Source organism: Schistocerca serialis, chromosome 2, assembly GCF_023864345.2.
Source record: "Schistocerca serialis cubense isolate TAMUIC-IGC-003099 chromosome 2, iqSchSeri2.2, whole genome shotgun sequence".
In the NCBI taxonomy this organism is placed as follows: Eukaryota; Metazoa; Arthropoda; class Insecta; order Orthoptera; family Acrididae; genus Schistocerca; species Schistocerca serialis.
The window spans coordinates 801,252,397-801,273,022 of NC_064639.1; the positions used below are offsets into that span (position 1 = coordinate 801,252,397).

Below are 20,626 nucleotides of genomic sequence, written 5' to 3' on the forward strand. Positions count from 1 at the left end.
CTGCACCCTGACGAACTCCTCGCTAAGTTCACTGGTGATCAGTACTTTCCCAAGATCAAACTTTCCAATGCATATTTGCAGCTTCTCATTGATGATGACTCTTAACAGTTCTTGGTTGTTAAGACACATTTTTGGCTGGTATCAATACTTGCAGTTACCATCTGATGTGGCCAGTGCCCTGGTAATTTTTCAACGGTTCCTCAAACAATTCACGAGGTCTGTTCCTGGCTGTGCCAACCATCTGGATGATGTTTTGGTCCCTGGCTGCTCCACTGCTGAACATCTCAACAACTTACATATGCTCTTTTCAGTGTTACAGACTGTCAGATTAAAATGCAATTTGGAAAAGTGCCACTTCTTTCAACCTTTTGTTTATCTGGTACAAACACCTTCATCAGAATTTCTCTACCATTGTGGCTCTCCTGCATCCTATGTTGGTCAAAGAACTTTAGGTTTTTTAGGTAAGATTACTTATTATCATCAGTTTTTGCTCAAGGTGAGATCAGTTACACAACCGTTACATACCTTACTGCGTAAGGGCATGTCTTTCCACTGGTCACAGGATGTGAAACGGCATTTTCCAAAATGAAGTTTCTGTTATGATCTGCAGCTTGCCTCGTAGCATACTAACCTGGGCCTACATTTAGTGTTAGCAACAGATTCGTCCCAGCATGGGCTGGGGTTGGTGTTAGCTCATAAAAGTTCTGATAGCTCCAAGTGGCCTATTGCATGCACATCTAAATGCTTCATTTGGCTCAGATTAGATACTCACAAATAGAGAAGAAGCCCTTGGCACTGTTTATGCCTTAAAGAAGTACATGTTTTCCCGTATTGTGTAAAATTCCATCTCATCACAGATCACAAGCCATTAGTTTTGCTGTTTAATCCCTCAGTGTCGTTGCCAGACAAAGCAGTGCATCTCCCTGTTCCTCTCTTGGTACAACTACGAGGTTCACTTCTGCCCCTGCTGATACTCTCTCCTGCCTTCGAGTCAGTCTGGACCCAGTTTCTGATTGGGAGGGGTTACTCTGTTTCCACATTGATGAATACGCTCAAAAAACTGTTAATAGTTTTCCAGTCTCTAGTGCCTAGGTTGCACAGGCTAGAACGACTGATCTGATTTTACGGAATGAGGTACATTGCGTACAACATGGCTGGCCAGAGGTGCCTCCATCACAGGCATCTAACCCCTTCCATAACTACTATACATTTTGACATCATTTCTCTGTCACTGACAGCATTCTACTTCTTGATATGAACTATTCAGCTCCTTGCATGGTGGTTCCCTCGACTCTCCATTTGGCGATCTTGTGGTTGCTGCACACTGAATGGACGGAGAGGGGGTGTCACGTACCAAGGCATTAGCTTACTGTCATGATTTTTGGCCTGGTTTGGAAGGCGACGTCATTTGTTTGGTTACAGTATGTTCCCAATGTGCATCACAGTAATCTGCCTCATGGGTGACGTTGTTTTCATGGACACAACCTTTGCAGGCCTGGGACCCTCTCCACATCGATTTTTCCTGTCTCTTTCTTTAATGCTTATTGGCTAATAGTAATTGATGCATTTTTTCTCTCGGTTCCCATATGTTGTTCATTGCCCATCAACTTTGGTGTCTCCCACCATGGCAGTCCTGTCAAAAAAAATTTTCCATTGAAGGACTTCCGGCAATGTTGATCTCTGATAATGGCTCTCAGTTTGTCTCACAGGAGTTTGCTTCTTCCTGCAACGGCCATAGGATTCACCACATTTCTGCCTTGTCCTTCCACCCACAGTCCAATGGTGAGGACGAGAGGTTGGTTAGAACATTCAAAATGACACTGAGAAAGTACATCATGACTTGGTCCCCGTCCAACATTGTATTGAATCAGTTTCTGTCTTCCTAGCAGTTCACACCATTCAGTGACAACAGCCCCACCAAAGTGCTCCATGGGCATCAACAACAGATGATCCTGCATCTCCTGTGGTCCAGCCAGGGATGCCAACCCATGCAGCTGTGATCCCATTTCTGGCCCTGGGTGGCTGTCTTGGCACATATGTTTGGTCATTGCCCAAAATGGATTCCCACCATCATCTTCTGATGTCATAATTGCTGTCTCTGTGACGTCTGTGCAGAGGAGGGCCTCTGTGCACATCATTATGACCAGTCGCATCTGCATGTGAATGACTGGATAACCCCACGTGGGACACTAATGTCACCATGCCAATCTGTATTCCTCATTGGATCACCTGATGCAGCCGGTTTCCTGCCACGACATACAAGGGGTCCCCCGTCACCATTGGAAGAACACAGCGCAATTTCTCCAATACTGCTACCAGTACCGATGCAACCACCGTTCACAATGGAGCTGTCTCTTCTGGCTCAGCTGGCACCTGTGGGGGCACCACCACCGCCAGGACCTGGACCTGATGTGGACATGGAGCTGATGCTGATGTCACTGTGACTCTGCCTGCGCCCCAAATACTTCTGACCATACGCTCCAGTGTCATCATATCATCTCAGTTAGAGTCTGGCAGAGGAAGACGTCATGGACATTTCGCAAATCTGAGCTGGTCCCCAAGGGAAGAGGCGTGAAGTAATGCGCAGACACTTGAAAGCTGCATGCATTAGTAGTGTGTTGTCATCCATGAGAGAGTGTGTTGCAAAAGAGCTATACTGCGAACTTCTGATAGAGCCTGACATGGGCAAGTGCTTATATAAACCCTGCCATGCTACACTCATGCTCAGTTATCATTTTATTACTGCTTGCATACATTTTCCTTATTGTATTGTGTTCAGTGTGTGTGACGGTGATTGGTATACATGCCACAGTCTAATAACTAACATTCTTGGTTGTGTTGTTTGTCCACCTTACAACAAATACTTGTGAAAAAAAAAAAAAAATAACAAGAAGCAAGAAGCATATTGAAATTGCAGGAAAGTTCATAAGCATTATTCAGATTCAAACAATTTAAAAGCACAAATCAACTTATTGGTATAAGTGCTACTGAGTAAACCATTGGCTTGTAAAGTGTCTGAACAAAATTATCATGAGTTGTTGAGATTTTTCTTTAATTCTGTTTTGCTTTTATGTATTGTGCTTAAAATTCATACGTATATTCCTTGTGTTTTTGTGATACTGCAGTGATGACATAATTGATCTTTCTCTCTGTCAGTCTTATTAAAAATACTATGTGAAAAGTGCTCTGTTAAGGTATTCTCTGTTAAATACTGTGCAGTGGTTTACTAATCACTATGTCAATCAAGGCCACTATCTTTACTGAACTTTGCAAGTGATGCTTATTGTGAATATCAGCATTTTCAACAGTGCATCATTAATTCTTGTGTATGTTTTTTTGGTTTTTCTGTTGCAGTTGTGATCTACAGTGTGAAAAACAAACACTTCTATTCCTTGTATTTTGTTGTTGGTAACCTCCTGGAATTACAAACTTTGATGTTAGTCTACTACTGTTATAATTAAGAATTATTTCTTGGAATCTGTGTCTTGCCTTATGCATTATTTGATTTGAAACCGACTACTGTATTAATTAAGAATTATTTCTTGGAATCTGTGTCTTGCCTTATGTATTATTTGGTCTGACTCACACTTCTCTGCAGCATTTTCTCATTGCCTGATTATGTGTTTCACTGATCAAGGTATTCTTTAAAACACAGAAGACAGAGACCTATTTACAAATTGCTCTTTTATCTGAAACTTCCTGGCAGATTAAAACTGTGTGACGGACTGAGACTCGAACTCACTTCCGAGTTTGAGTCTCAATCCGGCACACAGTTTTAATCTGCCAGGAAGTTTCATATCAGCACACACTCCGCTGCAGAGTGAAAATCTCATTCTGCTCTTTTATCTGTTCATATGTAGCTTCAAAGTTGTGTTAATATTTATTTGAATAAGATTATACCGTGAAATGCTTTTTGAGAAATATAGAATAGTCTTACAGCAAACAGAACCCCCGTATGCAAGAATCAGTATTTAAGGATTTATTCATGGATGTAGTTTGGTGTATATATATTATATTTCAAAGAAGAATTTTGTGTTACAAGGTATTATGTAAGTCACTTATTTATGCAGAAGGTGACAGAAGAATTGTCAGCCTCACAAAAAAACATTGAAAAGCAATTTGAGGAAACGCTGTCCAAAGGTCTTGAAGAAAGTAGGAAACAGATTTGTAACATGAAAAAAGGTAATTAAAAAGTAGAGCCTTAGTTGCTATATTTTGTACAGTGACTCAGACATTATACTTTTCATAAATTTATGTATAACAAATATCAGACTGTACAGGAGAATCTCAACTATCTGGCTCATGACTGTCTGGTCTTGTGCTATCCAGGCTACTTAATCTGTCCTACTTAATTAATATCAAAATAATACTTCTCTGTGATAAAATGAGGATTAATTTACTGTACATGCTGTACTCTTAAATTGAAAAAATTACCAGAATTACTCTTCAACAAATGATATTTGCAAGCCCAGTTCCCATGCTCACAAACAACAGTGAACACACATACAGGCCAGCTCTGTTGTTTGTGTATTCTTTGTTTCTTCAGACGCATATCAGACATCCAAAGCGTGTGTGTTATTAAATTGTTGTTTAAATGATTAATGGAAAATCTCATATAAAGATGTGAAACAAATACTAACAAAGAGATAGAGGGGCTAGCCAGTACTTACCTCAGCTCAGTACAGCCGATAGGTACACAAAAACAGAACCGAAAATTTACGTTCCTAGCTTTCGGAACAGATGTTCCTTCATCAGGGAGGAGAGAGGGGAAAGAAAGGGAAGAAGGGAAAGTGGATTCAGTTACTCACAACCCAGGTTATGAAGCAACAGGGAAAGGAAAACAGGGACGGTAGAGAGGATGGAGGCATGGTTGTCAGAGGGAAGCCAAAGATATTCTACTGTAAGTACTGTGTAGGTTCAGTCCAGGGGGATGGCAGGATGAAAGGATGTGTTGGAGTGCAAGTTCCCATCTCCGCAGTTCAGAGGGACTGGTGTTGGGTGGGAGAAGCCAAATGGCACATACGGTGTAGCAGGTTCCTAGGTCCCTAGAATTATGCTGGAGGGCATGCTCCGCTACTGGGTATTGGACATCTCCTAGGCGGACAGTTCATCTGTGTCCGTTCATGCGCTCAGCCAGTTTAGTTGTTGTCATACCAATGTAAAAGGCTGTGCAGTGCAGGCGTGTCAGCTGATAAATGACATGTGTAGAGTCACACGTGGCCCTGCTTTGAATTGTGTATGTTTTACCAGTTGCGGGGCTGGAGTGGGTGGTTGTGGGGGGATGCATGGGACAGGTTTTGCAGCGGGGTCGGTTACAGGGGTAGGAACCGCTGGGTAGAGAAGGTAGTCTGGGAATATTGTAGGGTTTAACAAGGATGTTACGGAGGTTAGGGGGGCGATGAAAGGCAACTCTGGGTGGTGTGGGGAGAATTTTGTCAAGGGATGATCTCATTTCAGGGGTTGACTTGAGAAAGTTATATCCCTGGCGGAGTAATTTGTTGATGTATTTGAGGCCAGGATAATACTGGGTGACAAGGGGGATGCTTCTGTGTGGTCTGGGGGTAGGAACTTTGTTGTTGGACAGGGGGGAATGTATTGCTCTTCCCGGCGGGGTCAGGGATTTTTTCTGCCTCGTGATGACTGGGTGTTGTGTGCTGTCCTTAGGTTAGTTAGGTTTAACTAGTTCTAAGTTCTAGGGGACTGATGACCATAGATGTTAAGTCCCATAGTGCTCAGAGCCATTTGAACCATTTTTTTGTATTGCTCGGGAGATCTGTTTGTGGATAAGGTCTGCAGGATGGTTGCGGGAGAGGAAAGCACTGGTCAGGTTATTGGTGTAATTGTTGAGGGATTCATTACTGGAGCAGATATGTTTGCCACGAATACCTAGGCTGTAGGGAAGGGAACGTTTGATGTGGAATGGATGGCAGCTATCAAAGTGAAAGTACTGTTGTTTGTTTGTGGGTTTGATATGGACAGAGGTGTGGATGTGAGCTTCAACAAGATGAAGGTCAACATCCAGGAAGGTGGCTTGGGTTTTGGAGAAGGACCAGGTGAAATTCAGATTCAAAAAGGAGTTGAGGTTATGGAGGAAATTAAGGAGTGTTTCTTCACTATGAGTCCAGACCACAAAGACGTCATCTATAAACCTATACCAGGCCAGGGGAAGCAGCTGTTGGGTCTTCAGGAAAGCCTCCTCCATGCGGCCCATGAAGAGGTTGTTGTTTGTGCAGTACTTTGTATTTTAATTAAAGAGTTCAAAATGGCTGATAAAATCTTAAAAAATGTAGTGACTATGGGTTAGAAATTGTGCTGTAATGCAATGGGATTCTGGGTTAGCAGCAAAAACTGTTGCTTTGTAATCAGGAGTAGGAAAAAGTACTGTTGCAGATTGGAAGAAAAACTGAAGGAGTGGTGTAGTTTCCAAGCTAGTGGAGGTGGAATAAAACTAAGGAAGACAATGATGAGCAAGCTTTATTTTTGTTGCATGAACATTCAAGAGAAAAATGTTTGTCCATTACTGGGTGAATAGTGCAACAATAAGCATCGCAATTTCAGTGCCAAATAGTTGGAGAATATTCAGGATTTATTGCCAGTGATGGACAGTAGGATTTTTGAAAACAAAAAAAAAAAAAAAAAAACTGTTCGCTATTTGCCATATTACCATTAGTGGAGAGGCATTGTCTGCTGACAAAGAGACTGTGCCTTTGAAGTTAATTGATGAGAAGGGAACTTCTGGTGAACAGTTGCACAGTTCTGATGAGAGTGGTGCTCCTTACAAAAATGCTTGCTTCAAGAAAGGAAGCTGCAGCAGCCGAGTACAAGAAAAGTAAGAAACCAGTTGTGGCATGATGGACTGTTGAAAAGCAAGAGGTGTGAGCTAGAACATGAGTGGCATTGCATGATGTGCACTCTGATATGAAGACGCTGACCATGGGTATGGTCTGGTCTGGACCTGAGTGAGGGTGTGTCAGCTACCGGCTGGAAGCAGCTCCCTGAGCTGAGGTGGGACATCCATCAGTCCTGTGGATGACTGGTGACCAGCAGATGGGCCAGTAAAAATCTGATGAGGAAGTGGTGCCATATCTATAATTGTTGTAATATTTGACAGCATGAAGAGCATGAACTGTTTTCAAGCACTGTAACGAAGTTTTTCAATTGTTTAAACTTAAATATTAGGCAAACTATTGCACATACAATTAAATGTTGAAAGGGTCTTATAGTCCCCTTTCATTATAATTTTATTTGCTTTCCAGTGCATTTTGCATCCTACAGAACAATTTGTGTGTTTCTTTTTTTTTTGCTAAATTTTGTACTAGAGAAGACTGAGCTATGATTCAATCTGGCCATAGCCTATTTCTTTCTATGATTTGTAAGCATCATATGGCTTTTATGTTGGTTCTTTTTATACTTGAAAATGCATGTATAATGCCATTATAAGTCATCCATGTTTTTATGTGCAACCCAACTCACAGCTATGATTCCGTAAAATGTTTATCCCTTGTTATCCTACTCCAAAACTCTCTGGCATGTGTGAATGAATGAATGTTTGTGTGTTTCATTTTGCTGTATGGTGGTTTAGTCTGCTGCATAGAATCAGTGGTAGTCTTATAGAATGGTCACACCTTGTAGTTTTCAGGTAGGCAAAGAGGTTTGTTCCCTTTGTGTGAAAGTTAGAGGTGTTAGGTTGGTGGTGGAAGCCTGATTTCTGGGTTTTCCTGGCCACGGGGTTGTGTGGGAGAAGTTTTAACATGAGATGGGCAGTCTGCTTCCAGCTCTCCGAGGGTCTGCAGGTGAGGTCTCTTCGAAGAAGGGTGAGCTGATTTAACTGCGTGGCACTTTGTCTCATAGCAGGAAGGGAGCTTTTTGTAATTCAGTCTCACTGAACTTGCACCTTGTGCAGCTTTTGGCCTCATGTTTTGTCTTACAAAGATTGTTTTGCTGGGTTACAGCAAGGAATGCAAGGTTTTTGCAGACTTTCAGTTTGATTCCTAATGCAGAGTTTGGTCCGTAAGAAGAATGTAGCATATAGGTGTTGCATATGTTGAAGCAATCTCATGTGGGAAGTGCACCCTCAGTTCAGTGTGAATATTTGTGTGCCTGTGACTGTGTGTGTATATATTCTAATCTTTCCCGAATCTTGATAATTTTTGCCTCTTTGTGAATTTTTTTTGTTTCATTACTATATGTCCGTTGGAAACTGTCCACATGGGTTCATATTAGAGTTTGTTGGCCATCTGCCATTACCCTTTGTCTATTCAAATGTGTCCTCTGTAAAATGTTAATTGTTCGCAGCTGCTTGGTTTAATGTTGTTAAAATTTGGCCACGGTACGTAGAAATTGTGTATCCACACACCAAGTGGCCACACGAGTTAACTGTGAGCCTAACTTTCCTGTGGCCCCATGCCTCTGTTCTAGAGTTTACTTATTGCTCTGATTTTGGAATATTAAATATATCCTGTCCGGATTATTCAGTTGTATTTGTGGTTTGTGATTTCATGTTAAGCATGTATGTGTGGCCCTCATTGAGACTGTTTCTCCAAACTGAGGTTCAACCTTAAATGCAACCACGATATTCAGATGTACTCTTTTGTTCAATCATTTCTCAACACAGCGGAACAAACCTCCTAACTTTGTTGCATGTTGTCATTGGGGCCATCCTTGGTGTTCTTTGCATGAATGTGGGTCTGAATGCGAGTGTTAAACATTTCCCGTCCCCCTCTAATTAAGACCGTGATTCTAAATTAAGAGATTCTGTTGTGAACTGTATAGCATTTCACAAACAATCGTACATAGTTACCAGGCAACAGCAGTTATATAGATGTCTTATATCAATGTCTTAAGAAATAAATAATTTTGTTTCAAGTCTTATCCAGTATACCGATGTTACATCTCCTTTACCTATGCCATTTACCTTGTAGTTTTCTTGGTAGCACGTCCATAACATTTCCATGTGCACAGATCCAATAATTAGTGCTCCCTTTTTATTTAAAAAAAATTCTTTAGAATACATCTTGTTTTCAGGAATGTTGCTGCAAGCTGCTCTTATTCACAGTATTCACACACGTTTTACTTTATTTTAATATTTGATTCATGTGAACAATCCCTGGATATTATTAATAATTACATCCCATTTTTTATGAGTGACATTACAATGAATGTACTTTTATGAGTTTTTTCTTATAGCTAAATTAATTAATTTTCCAGCTCAGTCAAACCTCTTGTTTGTTGTGTGACTAGAGTTGGTGGCAACCCAGTCTTTTACTTTGATTTTAATGTCAGATAGCATTTCCATTTGCGTGTGGCTCTTTTAGCCATCTGGATATAGCTCCGGGCTCCACTCATTTCATAAACACCACTTACGTGCACGCCCCTTACAATGTAACTGATGTGGCAGCACAGCATGGAATTCGACTTTTATACAACAACGCAAGCTCAGCACAATAGGCTGTGGGGTGGTAGGACTGGATCAAGTGACACATCAGGCAATTACCATCAACAGTTGCACTGAACATTTATTTAGCACATGTAAACAAGACAAATAACAAATAAAACCATCAACACATTTTTAAAATTACCGTTTAGGTGAGAGCAAGTTACTTCAAAACTTAAACATTCATAAATCACGGCACATATGTCTTATTACACATTTAGTGAAATGAGTTAAAAGTTATTTCCTCAAAAAATATGATCAACCTGAAGAACAATTTACTAAAATTTTATGAGGAAATGTAGTCTTTCATTACTGCAGTGATTGGAATTACCATAGTAATTCAAAGTACAGGCAACAACAAATCTGATGCCATGGCACACAACCATGATACTTAAATGGCAGATACCCTACAATGTAGGATATAAAATATAAAATTTCATTCATGTGACCAAGCAACCTTGTGGGATTCAACAAACTATGCCCAGAAACAGATGCTCACCCACTCGGCTGTTTCCAATACAGGCTCAGCACGGACGCCCAAACGGGAGAAGCAATGGTCATGAATAGGCATGAAAAATCCCAAAACTATTGGGTATCTACAACAGACTGACATCTGCCTTAAGTAACTAGGAACACAGTAATTCATTACAGCACATCATCTGTAGAATTAATCAACCTATTAATGAACATCAGCTAAGCTGTACAAATCTATTATCCTATGTGCATAAGCCTCAAGCAAGCTAGATACATGGCCAGCCGGCACACACAGGCAAAGGGGTGGAAAATACACAACAGCATAAGCAGAATGCAACCCAGGACCCTGCACCCGCTATCAAGGCAAATGGCAGAAGTCCCAGTAAAACGAAATCCAATGCTAGTAATTAGCATGCAGGTTAACAGTATATCGAGACCGCCCCCCCTCCCCCGCGTTGCAAAACGCAAGGTGACTTACAGCAAATAGCCACACTTAAATTTGTGATTAAATCAGAATTAATTACCATATCCACATACTGTCATTGAAGGAATTCTTGTACTTTCATTAACAGAATCAGTTTCAAACTATTTAAACACACAATAACAACTGCCCTCTCAGTAACTTGTAAAAATTTATGAAACTACTCATTTAGAATTAGACACGTGTCTCTCAGAAACACTGTCACTTCAGATAGAAACGTAACAGTAATGTTATTGCAATTTACAGCAAAATATATCCAGGGAAAATTTTATCCATATATATCTATAGTAATTGGCCAGCTTAACTCCATCATGTGACATAAATGCAATAACCAGACGGCACTTAGACAGGGACCAACCAAACTGTTTTGAATGGTGGTTATCACTGACAATAGCAGTCTACAAACAGAACATATCAGCACTCCAGGCCCTAGTAAATGTTACTCATCATTCACATACAGCTCTCGCTAGAAACTTGTGTGCTAAGCAAGTTGAAATTAACACATTAGAGCACAGACTCAGTAGGAGTAGCAACAGCTAGCCAAGAAAATAGAGTCAACAGCACTGAACCCAGTCGTCAATTCCGGCCACAATTTACAACACAAGTAAGGCCCTTACCCTCTTGCCTGTTCGACAAAGCCAGCCGCCGCAGATCTTGGTGCCAGGAGACATGCAGGAAGTGAAATACACCAACGGCTTCTCAGTAATGTGACTGCTTCCACAATGGCGATATTTACTATGGTGCCGTCACCCGGGTAAACAGCCCCTTTTAGATGTGCTTTTCCTGCTGCCTAGCACACTGCCTGTACTGTCCGCCAGACTTCCCAAATGAAGTTACTGCTAGGCATCCCAAAGAAAAATCCCTGCTACTTGCTAGAGCTTACCCCTTGCTCCCCGATGGCCCAGTAGGTGGCGCCAGCGCACACACCACTGGAAAGATGACCCATACCGGCAACCGGCGGCGGGAATATCGCTGATCGAGCCACACGGCTCAGTAACCTATCAATTTGGAGTAGAATTTTAGCAAACATCTTAATGGTGCAATCAAAACTTATGTATCAGAATATGTAAATTAGGCTTGTGAAACTTGTTAAGTGATATGGATGTTGGATTTTCCTGTGGAGGCATAAACTGAGACTATAAAATGGCACCAGCCATCTTGCCTGAGGACAGTGTTTAGACTGATTTGTTTGGGGCAACATGTATGTGACTCTGAGTGATGTTCCAGCCATACTCGTTCTGGAAGATAAAACTTTTTTGGTTTGTTGGTAGCAGCAATTAGAATTCTTTTGTGTGAGTTCACTGTGGAATAATATGGCACTAGTCAGGTCTCTATTTTCTGCTAGCAGATTGGGAACTTGTGAATTTTCATGCAAAGTGAGTTTGGGCCTCTGATTCTGTGCACTGAGGTTGGACTTTGACTAGTTTTGTCTGTGACAGACTTAGATTATTTCAGCTACTAATCAACACTTGGGTTATAGCATCATATGTCAGTTTGACTCTGTTTAGGTGTGAGTTGGCATGCAATTAATCTTCATTTAATGTTTAGTTGTCAACACAGCCTGTGTTTTCCAGCTGTTTTAATTTGTTTAATTTTATATAGCAGATTTACTAACCATTATATTGGGGGTCATTTTTTAACCATTTAATAGAGTAGCTGGTTTCACCACCCTTTGAATTACTGTGAATATTTTGAAGATAATAAATTTTTTTAGTGAAATATTTAATATTGTGTTTCAGCTTGATATTTAACATAATTTGCACCTAGGTACATCCTACTTACTATCTGCCTTGTTAATTAATAGTATCATGGGCAAATTTATTTATTTGTTTTAATTTTGAAGTGCTTCAGAGCAAAACAACAAAGTGTCATCCCTTGTGAAGACAACAAAAGCTATGATTTACATCGTCTGCATTTTCAGCCCTTATTTAAGTCACAGTTGGGGGCTCATCCAGCATTTAGTTTGCTATGCAACTAGGCATGAAAGAAGGCGAGGTTCACTAGGTGTGAACCACAGCTGAGGAGCTAATGCCATTAGTTCGTTCATTTAATTGAGGATGTGCATCCATCACCCATAAGTAGCAGTGGGCTCTTCATGGCAACACATCATAGTTCAGCCATGATCCAGTGGACCACAGCAGCGGCCAGGCATACATTTTCTCCATGCCAGCCCAGCACAGTGAAATCCATGCACCAATGGTCCAGGCTACAGCATGCCACATTATGCCTCAAGGTCACCGTCTCCATGCTGACACAGCACAGTGCAGCTCACATACTGAGGGTCCATTTCCAGTGTGCCAGGTGTTTGTCATCTCCACGTTGATCCAGCCTAGCAGCCTATGTGATGCCCACAGCTATTGATCTCACACCAGCAGCAGCATGTTAGTCACAGACTAAAGTTAAGTGTGAATAGCATTTGCTATCATACTTGCTTTGCAGTTTTCAGCATGTTAGCCATGACTGATGTAATCTGGCAACTGCTGAGCAAGTTTGGGCCTAATTAAGTAGGTAGTGATATGGGGAGTCCTATTAGATCTATGGTGAAGGAAATAAATTTGGTGTGGAGGAAGTTGTACTGGTACAATGGGAACATATAATATTGGAACAGACAAAATTAATGATCAATTTAAGGAAATAGATGAACAGATTAAAGGGATTTGTGACATTAAAAATCAAAATGAGGAATTGAAAAGTAAAGTTAATGGGATAGAGGAATTAAAGAGTCAAAGTGGGATAGTTGATGGCAAAATTAGATGGTATTAGCGTGCAGGTTAGACATGAGGAGAAAAAGCTGGCTGATCGAATTACTGTGGTAGAGAATGATTTGTTATAGAGGACTGATCCTGTGAACAGAAGCAATAATAAGGTGAAAGAGATAGAGTCAACTCTGAATTATATGTTGGACAGCAAATGCCATGTATTTCAGTGCCAGACAGAGCTTAGAACTGAACTGCACACTGCTGTAAATGAAGAGGCAGAAATGAGAGAGAGAGAGAGAGAGAGAGAGAGAGAGATCACATCTGTTAAGACCACGCTGAGTAACATTACTGATGCCATGAATGAGTCAAGGAGGGACTACAAACTTCATGACAAGTCCCAAACTGAAGTATTTTTGTGAAGAAGGTAAATATCATGTGGTGAATTTCTTAGCTCATGTACAAAACGTTTTGTCGAGGGCATGACTGATGAGTTGAAAGTGGAGATATATGTATAACTGTTGTAATATTTGATGGCATGAAGAATATGAGCTGTTGTCAAGCCAGTGAAGTTTTGAAATTTCTTAAACTTAAATATTGGATGAACAGTTGCACATAGGATTCAGTGTAAGATATCAATTTGGCTAGAATTTTAGTACATTTGTAATGGTGCAGTCAGAATCTCAATGTTACTTAAGTATCAAAAGGTGTAAATTAGGCTGGTGGAAGTACAAAACTTGGTAGGTGATGTAGACATTTGATTTTCTGTGAAGGGGTGAACTGAGACTATAAACCTTACAGCTTTCAAAAACTTACATTACACTCATCAAAAGAAAGCATGGATGAATTCAGAAATCTTTAAAACTTCATTTCAAAATGAATTCATACCATCTGTATGGGAATATATGAAAGACAACAATTTAACAAGGAAAGCTCTATTGTTCTTGATAATGCACTTTCACATTCTCCAAGTGATGGACTCACAGATGGAGGTACCAAAACATTATTTTTAGCACCACATGTGACTGCTCTTTGTCAGCAGATGGACCAGAGCATCCTTGAAATGCCAAAGAAGAATTATTGCCATTGTCTCCTCAGTTCATTGCTATCCGCAATTGATAATAATGAAGACTGCATAACCATTCCAATGAGAATTGTCTTGCCAGATGTCATAAGGTGATTGGTCAAAGTGTGGGAAGAGATTCCAAACATATCACTTGTAAGGTACTGCACAATTCTTTTAGACCATGAAGGCGGACATTTTAACTTTGAATCCATTTGTGAAACTGAAGTCAAAGGTGAAAGCAATAGTGCAGTTTCATTGCTTAAAAACGTACTGGGATGTAAGGATGTTGATGCAGACGATGTCACAGAATGGATGATGAATGATGAAGTTGATGAACTAACTGTGATATTGTGGAAACGGTGATGCAGGGGGAATTAATACAAGAGAAGGAGGAGGAGACAAACTTAGATGACAGGAGAAATCTCTTCTCATATTTGGAAGGATTCAAAACTATTCAGGCAGTGCTGCAGTAAATTAGTGAGCAGAGGAAGCACACTAGCTGATATAATCTGTTTGTGTAAGTGGAGGGATATTGCAGCATGGAAGAGTGGAAACAGTCATCTACCAAAGACTTCTTTAAAACTTTAGACATGTAAATTTCATTTTCTTTGTTAGGCTTAGCTTTTCACAAGTGTATAATCATAGTCATACTTTACAATGCAGATCATTTTGTTTCCTGTAATAATTTTTGAAGGTGTAGAATGTGAGTAACAAAGTCTTGTAACTAGCATGTATTACATAAGAAGTTATAAATGTAAATAAAATTGGATTTTTGTATAAAAAAATAAATGGTACAGCTAGGGTTGGAAGAGGGAATTTATAGAACTTCAGCCTAGCCAACTTTTTTGTTGTCCATTTTGTCCTTGATTGTAACCATGCCATCTTATAAATGTGGGAACTGTACTACAAAATATCAATTGCTTGTTGTAAGGTTTTCTGTTATTGTAAGAAAAAATTGTAGTGGGTGGAGCAAGGAGGTGCCATATTAAAACTTGGCGAGAACTTTCCAAGTGATTTATTGTTTTTTAGCTATAGTGCCCTCACTCCCCTTGGTCTGCGTCACAGAACCCCGCAGTGCTGAGGATGCACCCCAGTGGCCTGTGTAACGCAGTGCTGTGTCGAGACGGCCTTGTACGTCAGCTGCAGAGTTCCGATTATGTCAGGATGGCTGCATCAGCAGCCGAATCAGTGGCCACCATCCTCAATGTCTCCACACTGCTCCGCCAGGAGCCACCGCGCGGCCAGCTGACAACCTCAAGATGCCTACACCGAGCGTCCTCGGCAGTGTGGCCCGAGTCGCAGCGCCAATAAGCGCCCGTGATCCGGCATCCGAATCTGCGGCCTTCGCCTCGGGATGTCTCCAGCATGTGTCGGCAGCCAAGACGACTGTCCTTGGTAGTGAATCGAAGAGTCGCCGGCCACTGGCTGGCCTCAGCGGGTCGAACCAACAACCCACCGTGGACTGGAACGCTGGTTCCCCATCTGTTGCTATGTGTAGCCCAGTGGTGTGACACGCACCACTGTCCAGGAGAGCTGCCACACTTGAACGCCTTGTTAGAAAACGGCACCTATTTATACTCAGCTGTGCACCTCTCTTTTGCTAATGCGGCACTCTGAGTCATGTACTCACCACACCCTGATTGTGCCAGTGGGCCCCTTCTGCCTGTAGCTTGCACCATGCGAACTGCTGCATTTACAGTTTTCAGCGGTTCAATGGCCCTGTAGCCTCCATTCTACTTTCGCAACCGCTGGTCAGCATAACTTACTGCAATCCACTTACTGGCTGTAACTTGTGCACTCAGAAATGTTGCACTGAATCTAACTTACCTATCTTAAACTGTGGTGCCGCTACATTATTCCCCTCTTTGGAAAGACCCAGTCCCCGGGTCGACCCTTAACTAGCTCTAAACTTGTTTGGGTCGGACCTATGGCATATTTCTTTACTACTAGAAAACTTAAATGTGGTCTTGTGCCCTCTTAAAACCATGACATGAAACAAAACATAAAAATTCCTTACTGGATGACCACTGCCCGATCAACCCCTTATCCACTCATCTCACGCCCTCGGTATCCAATCAACTGGGACTTGGACTACCCTGAGATCCCTCTTGGAATTAGATCTCTGCCTGACCAGAAAGAAAACAACACATAACAAAGTTAAGGCTGCGATGACACTTGGCACAGAGGTGCACAAAATGATAGTTATTTGCCGTTGCCTTTCCCTATACTGTGTGACATGTTGAACAAGCTGTTCGGCTGATATGCGCCCCTCCTACTCTAAAATGAACTGGTTTACAGATCTCAGCAGACCTGGCTCCAGAGTTTGATTTAATGAGGTCAGATTCTGCCTTGGCAAAAATTCTAAAGTGGCTTCTGGCCAGTACAGCTGTGGCTTCATAACATTCAGTTGTGTGACTTCTGAAATTGACACTGGCAGATGGAAGGTTGGTCCTATTATGTTTTATTCAGTTCCATTGATTAAAATTCCACTCCCCTCAAGCTCTATATGTTTCGCTTCTGCAAATACTCCCTGCTCAAAACAACTTGCTACCACTACCAAATTTTCATAGGTGGAGAGGATTTAATGCATCCCGACCCATTGCAAGCACAATTTTGGTTCCAGAGTGTCCCTTGGACAGTCTATTCCTTTCCCCCTAGCTAAAAATAACTCCACCGTACATGTGTCCCATATTTGTAGCTTCACAGATTTTCCTCCAACATTCACTATTTTTGATCCACACTCAACACAGATTGTGTGACTACTTTTATCCTTAAATTTATATTATATGAAATGGTACAATAAACACGACTTTCCTGAGCCAGCACTGTTGGTAACTAAAAATTTAAACAGGAAATCATATGACTCTGACATCGTTCAACACATATCTATTAGGGCTTTGCCACAAAATTTACTCCGACACATTTATTTCTCCAGAACTGTGTTTGATTTCTCCTCCAACAACACTCCTTATACATCAGACACTACACTTCCCTTTTCAGTGACCTGAGGACAGGGATAACCATCACCCTTCCTCCCTCTTTAAAAGGACTGCTGTCCACAGCAGGCCATATACGAAAATACATACAAAATATGAAAATACAATGCCTAATTAATCTATGCAAACCCAATGATACATAACAAGAAAACAAAAGTAACTACAAATACTCTGCTACTTTCTGGATCGCAAAGCATATGGTACTTCATGCTGTACTCTATCTTCTTGGTTTTCTCTGTGCTTAGCACCTCTCTTCACTCTCTCTTTCTCCCTCTTTCCTACCTGTGACATGCCTGGAATCACATCTGGGCAACCCTTAAATGGCTGTAACCGCCCATTGTGTACTATCGTTGTTCTAGTTAGCAGTTGAAGCTTATCATTAACAGGAGATGTGGTTTCAACAACTTGGTATGGCCCTTGATACCTCATGAGGAACTTCTTCGTCTTCCCTTTTTGCATGTAGGGGCTGGACAGCATTACCCATTGCCCCACACTATACTGCGGTAAACTTCCTTTCTGCTTCCTGCGTCTTCCTGTCTTTCCAAAGCCTTCATATTCACCTTTTGTACCCATTTCCAAACATCCCGAATTGTTCTTGCAAAGTGACATACCAATTCACCAGTCCTTCCTTTCTGTAGCTTCACTAAATCAAATGGTGACATCATTTTTCGCCCATACACTACCTCATATGAAAACAAACCAGTATTTGTATGGACTTTTGCATTGTGTGTGGATACAATATGCCTCAAAATACTCATCCCACTCTTGGTGATGAGAATCCACATAAAAACTCAGCATCTTCCCCATTGCTCTGTGTACCTGTTCTGTCCTTCCATTCACCTGTGGATGCAATGCGCTTGTCATCAACTTCTTTACATTCAACAATTTACACAGTTCCTTTATTAAATCTGACATGAAGTTGGTCCCTTGGCCAGTAATTATTGTCTCTGGTACACCAAACTTCAAAATCCAGTTGTTTACTAATGCTTGCACGACCATTGCTGCCTACTGATTAGGCATAGCCACCATCTTCATATACCTCAAAAACTGGTCTATTATTGTCAGAATGAATCAGTTCACCGATGGTGTTCACCTAAAAGGTCATAAGACATCAATCCCTAACAAAGAAAATGGACATGTCGCTTCTGGCAATTGTTGTAGCTGTATCTGTTTCCAACTCAAATCTGCTCTCTGCACACATGGTATACAATTCTTGACATACTGATCCACATCTACTTTTCTACCTCTCCACCAATACCTCTCCCCCACTCTCCTATTCGACGCTCTACACCCTCTGTGACCATGATCATGTGCTTCCCTTAAAACCTCATCCCTCAACTTCGCTGGCACTACCACCCTTGGTCCTAACTTCGTTTCCCTGCACAGAAGTCCATCATACACATTAAACTGTGGCTGTGTCTGATACAATTTACAATCACCCGCATCCTGTAATTCTTGCCATACTGCTAGGTCATAACCTATGACTTCTACTTTTGCCACCTTCCTACTTAGTGCATCTGCATTACCGTGCTTCTTCCCAGGCTTGTGCACCACCTCATAGTCGAATTCACTAAGCCTTACAGCCCATCGAGCAAGTCTAGTGGACGGATCCTTCAACCCCAACAACCACTTCAATGCAGCATGATCTGTCACTACCCGAAATCTTCTCCCATATAAATAACATTTAAAATTTGTGCTTCCATAGACTACACTAAGCATCTCCCTCTCTGTTGTTGAGTAATTCCTCTCTGTTGCATTCAACTGCATAGATGCATAGGCTACAGGATGTTCTTTCCCATCAATTTCCTGACTAAGAACACATCCCAATGCTTGATCTGATGCATCACATGCTAGTATAAACTCCTTTTCAAAATCTGGAAAACCAAGAACCGGACTTGATGTTAACAATTGTTTCAGTTTGTCAAACACTTTCTCACACTTTTCTGTCCATTCAAATTTCACACCCTTCCGTAAAAATCATGTCAACAGCTGTGCTAAATCTGCAAAACCCTTCACGAACTTTCGATTGAAATTGTAAATTCCGATGAATGACTGCACGTCCTTAACTGTTTTCGGTTCCCAACCTTGGATCTGTTCGCAATCTGTCCTTACTGATAATATGACCCAAATATTTTACTTCTTCTAATGCAGAATTACACTTCTCCAGGCTCAATGTCAAACTAGCTGCTCTTAAGCTCATAAAGACTTCCCTTAACCGCTGTCTACCTGAAAACATGCTTGTCCACCTCTCCTATCTCCACTTCTCCATCCTCCACACTGCCGATTTCCACCCCTTCCTTTATTCCTCGGTGACTGGGTACATTGCCTCTGCACATGTCCCGTACGACCACACTTAAACATTTCACACCCACTGCAAACACTGTTTGCCTCTCACGTACCCCTGTTGTCACATCTATTTCCTCACAGTGGAATGCTAGCGGAATGTCTGAATACAAATCTTTCGGAGCCCCTTCACACACTTTCTGTGACATATGTGCCGGTAACCCTCTCAATAATACGTCAAGTGCCCTTTGCTTGGCCTCCTGTAACAGAACAATATTCGCTTCATCGCTGTGACCCAACTCGTAAGTATACTCATTAATTTCCCTTATCCTCCCCGCAAATTTCTCTACCATCTCCCCCTGTCTCTTCATCGTTGTACTCAACCTCTCCCTAAAGTACCAAGCACTATTCTGTTTCTTGTACCTTTGTAAAAGCTCTTCCTTTAACTGATTATACTGCTCTGCTTTCCTTAAGGCCTCTGAACACCTTACATATGTTTTCACTTCACCTGTTAATCTAATCGTAGCGACATGTAACAACTGCTCATCAGACCAACCATTCGTCACCACTGAAATTTCCAAGTCCTCCACAAACAAACGCACATCCTCAGATGCCTTGCCAGAACTCACAGCAGCTGGATCAATCTTCTGCTCCCTAGGCAAAAACAACTGATCAGATGTGGTTTCCTGCTCACTTCTAGATGTCAATTCAGTTCTCAACTGTGTATTGTCCGCTGTCAGTTGTGCTACCTTTTCCATCAAAATCCGCAGCGCTTCTGTTTCCGACACACCTTGTGTCCTTGACTCTGCCATTGTGTTGCTTTTGTTCCCAGTTAGTCCCGAAGCAAAACATTTAAGTACAAGAAAAACCTGACTTCCTACAGCTCAGTATCAACATACTCACTAACATCATATTCAAACCAATACAAAAGTAATTAAATGCCATGAAAAAAAATTAATAAATCTCACTCCCCAAAATACACCAACACTTAAACTGACAACAAAAAATACTATTCCCACGCAAAACATCTAAAATGTGACTTGCCAAGACCCATACTCAAAAAAATAAGAAAACAAAGGTAATAAAACGTCCAATACTCAAAAGAAAACTGGTCAAAACTCACCACATCGTGTGACCGTAATACAGCTGGTGGGCTCAGACATTGTACTGTACTGGCAGTGTCCGTTATTCCGACAC

The 20,626-nt window shown here is 41.3% G+C and overlaps 1 protein-coding gene across 1 annotated transcript in view; it reads left to right on the plus strand.

Moving 5' to 3' along the window:
• The window catches only part of LOC126455715 (SUN domain-containing protein 2-like), a 183,356-nt gene that overhangs the window by 91,052 nt on the left and 71,678 nt on the right, over positions 1-20,626 (plus strand). The window contains exon 5 of the mRNA XM_050091485.1: positions 4,071-4,182. Within this exon, the coding sequence (XP_049947442.1) occupies positions 4,071-4,182 (112 nt within the window). The remainder of the gene's footprint in view (positions 1-4,070; positions 4,183-20,626) is intronic.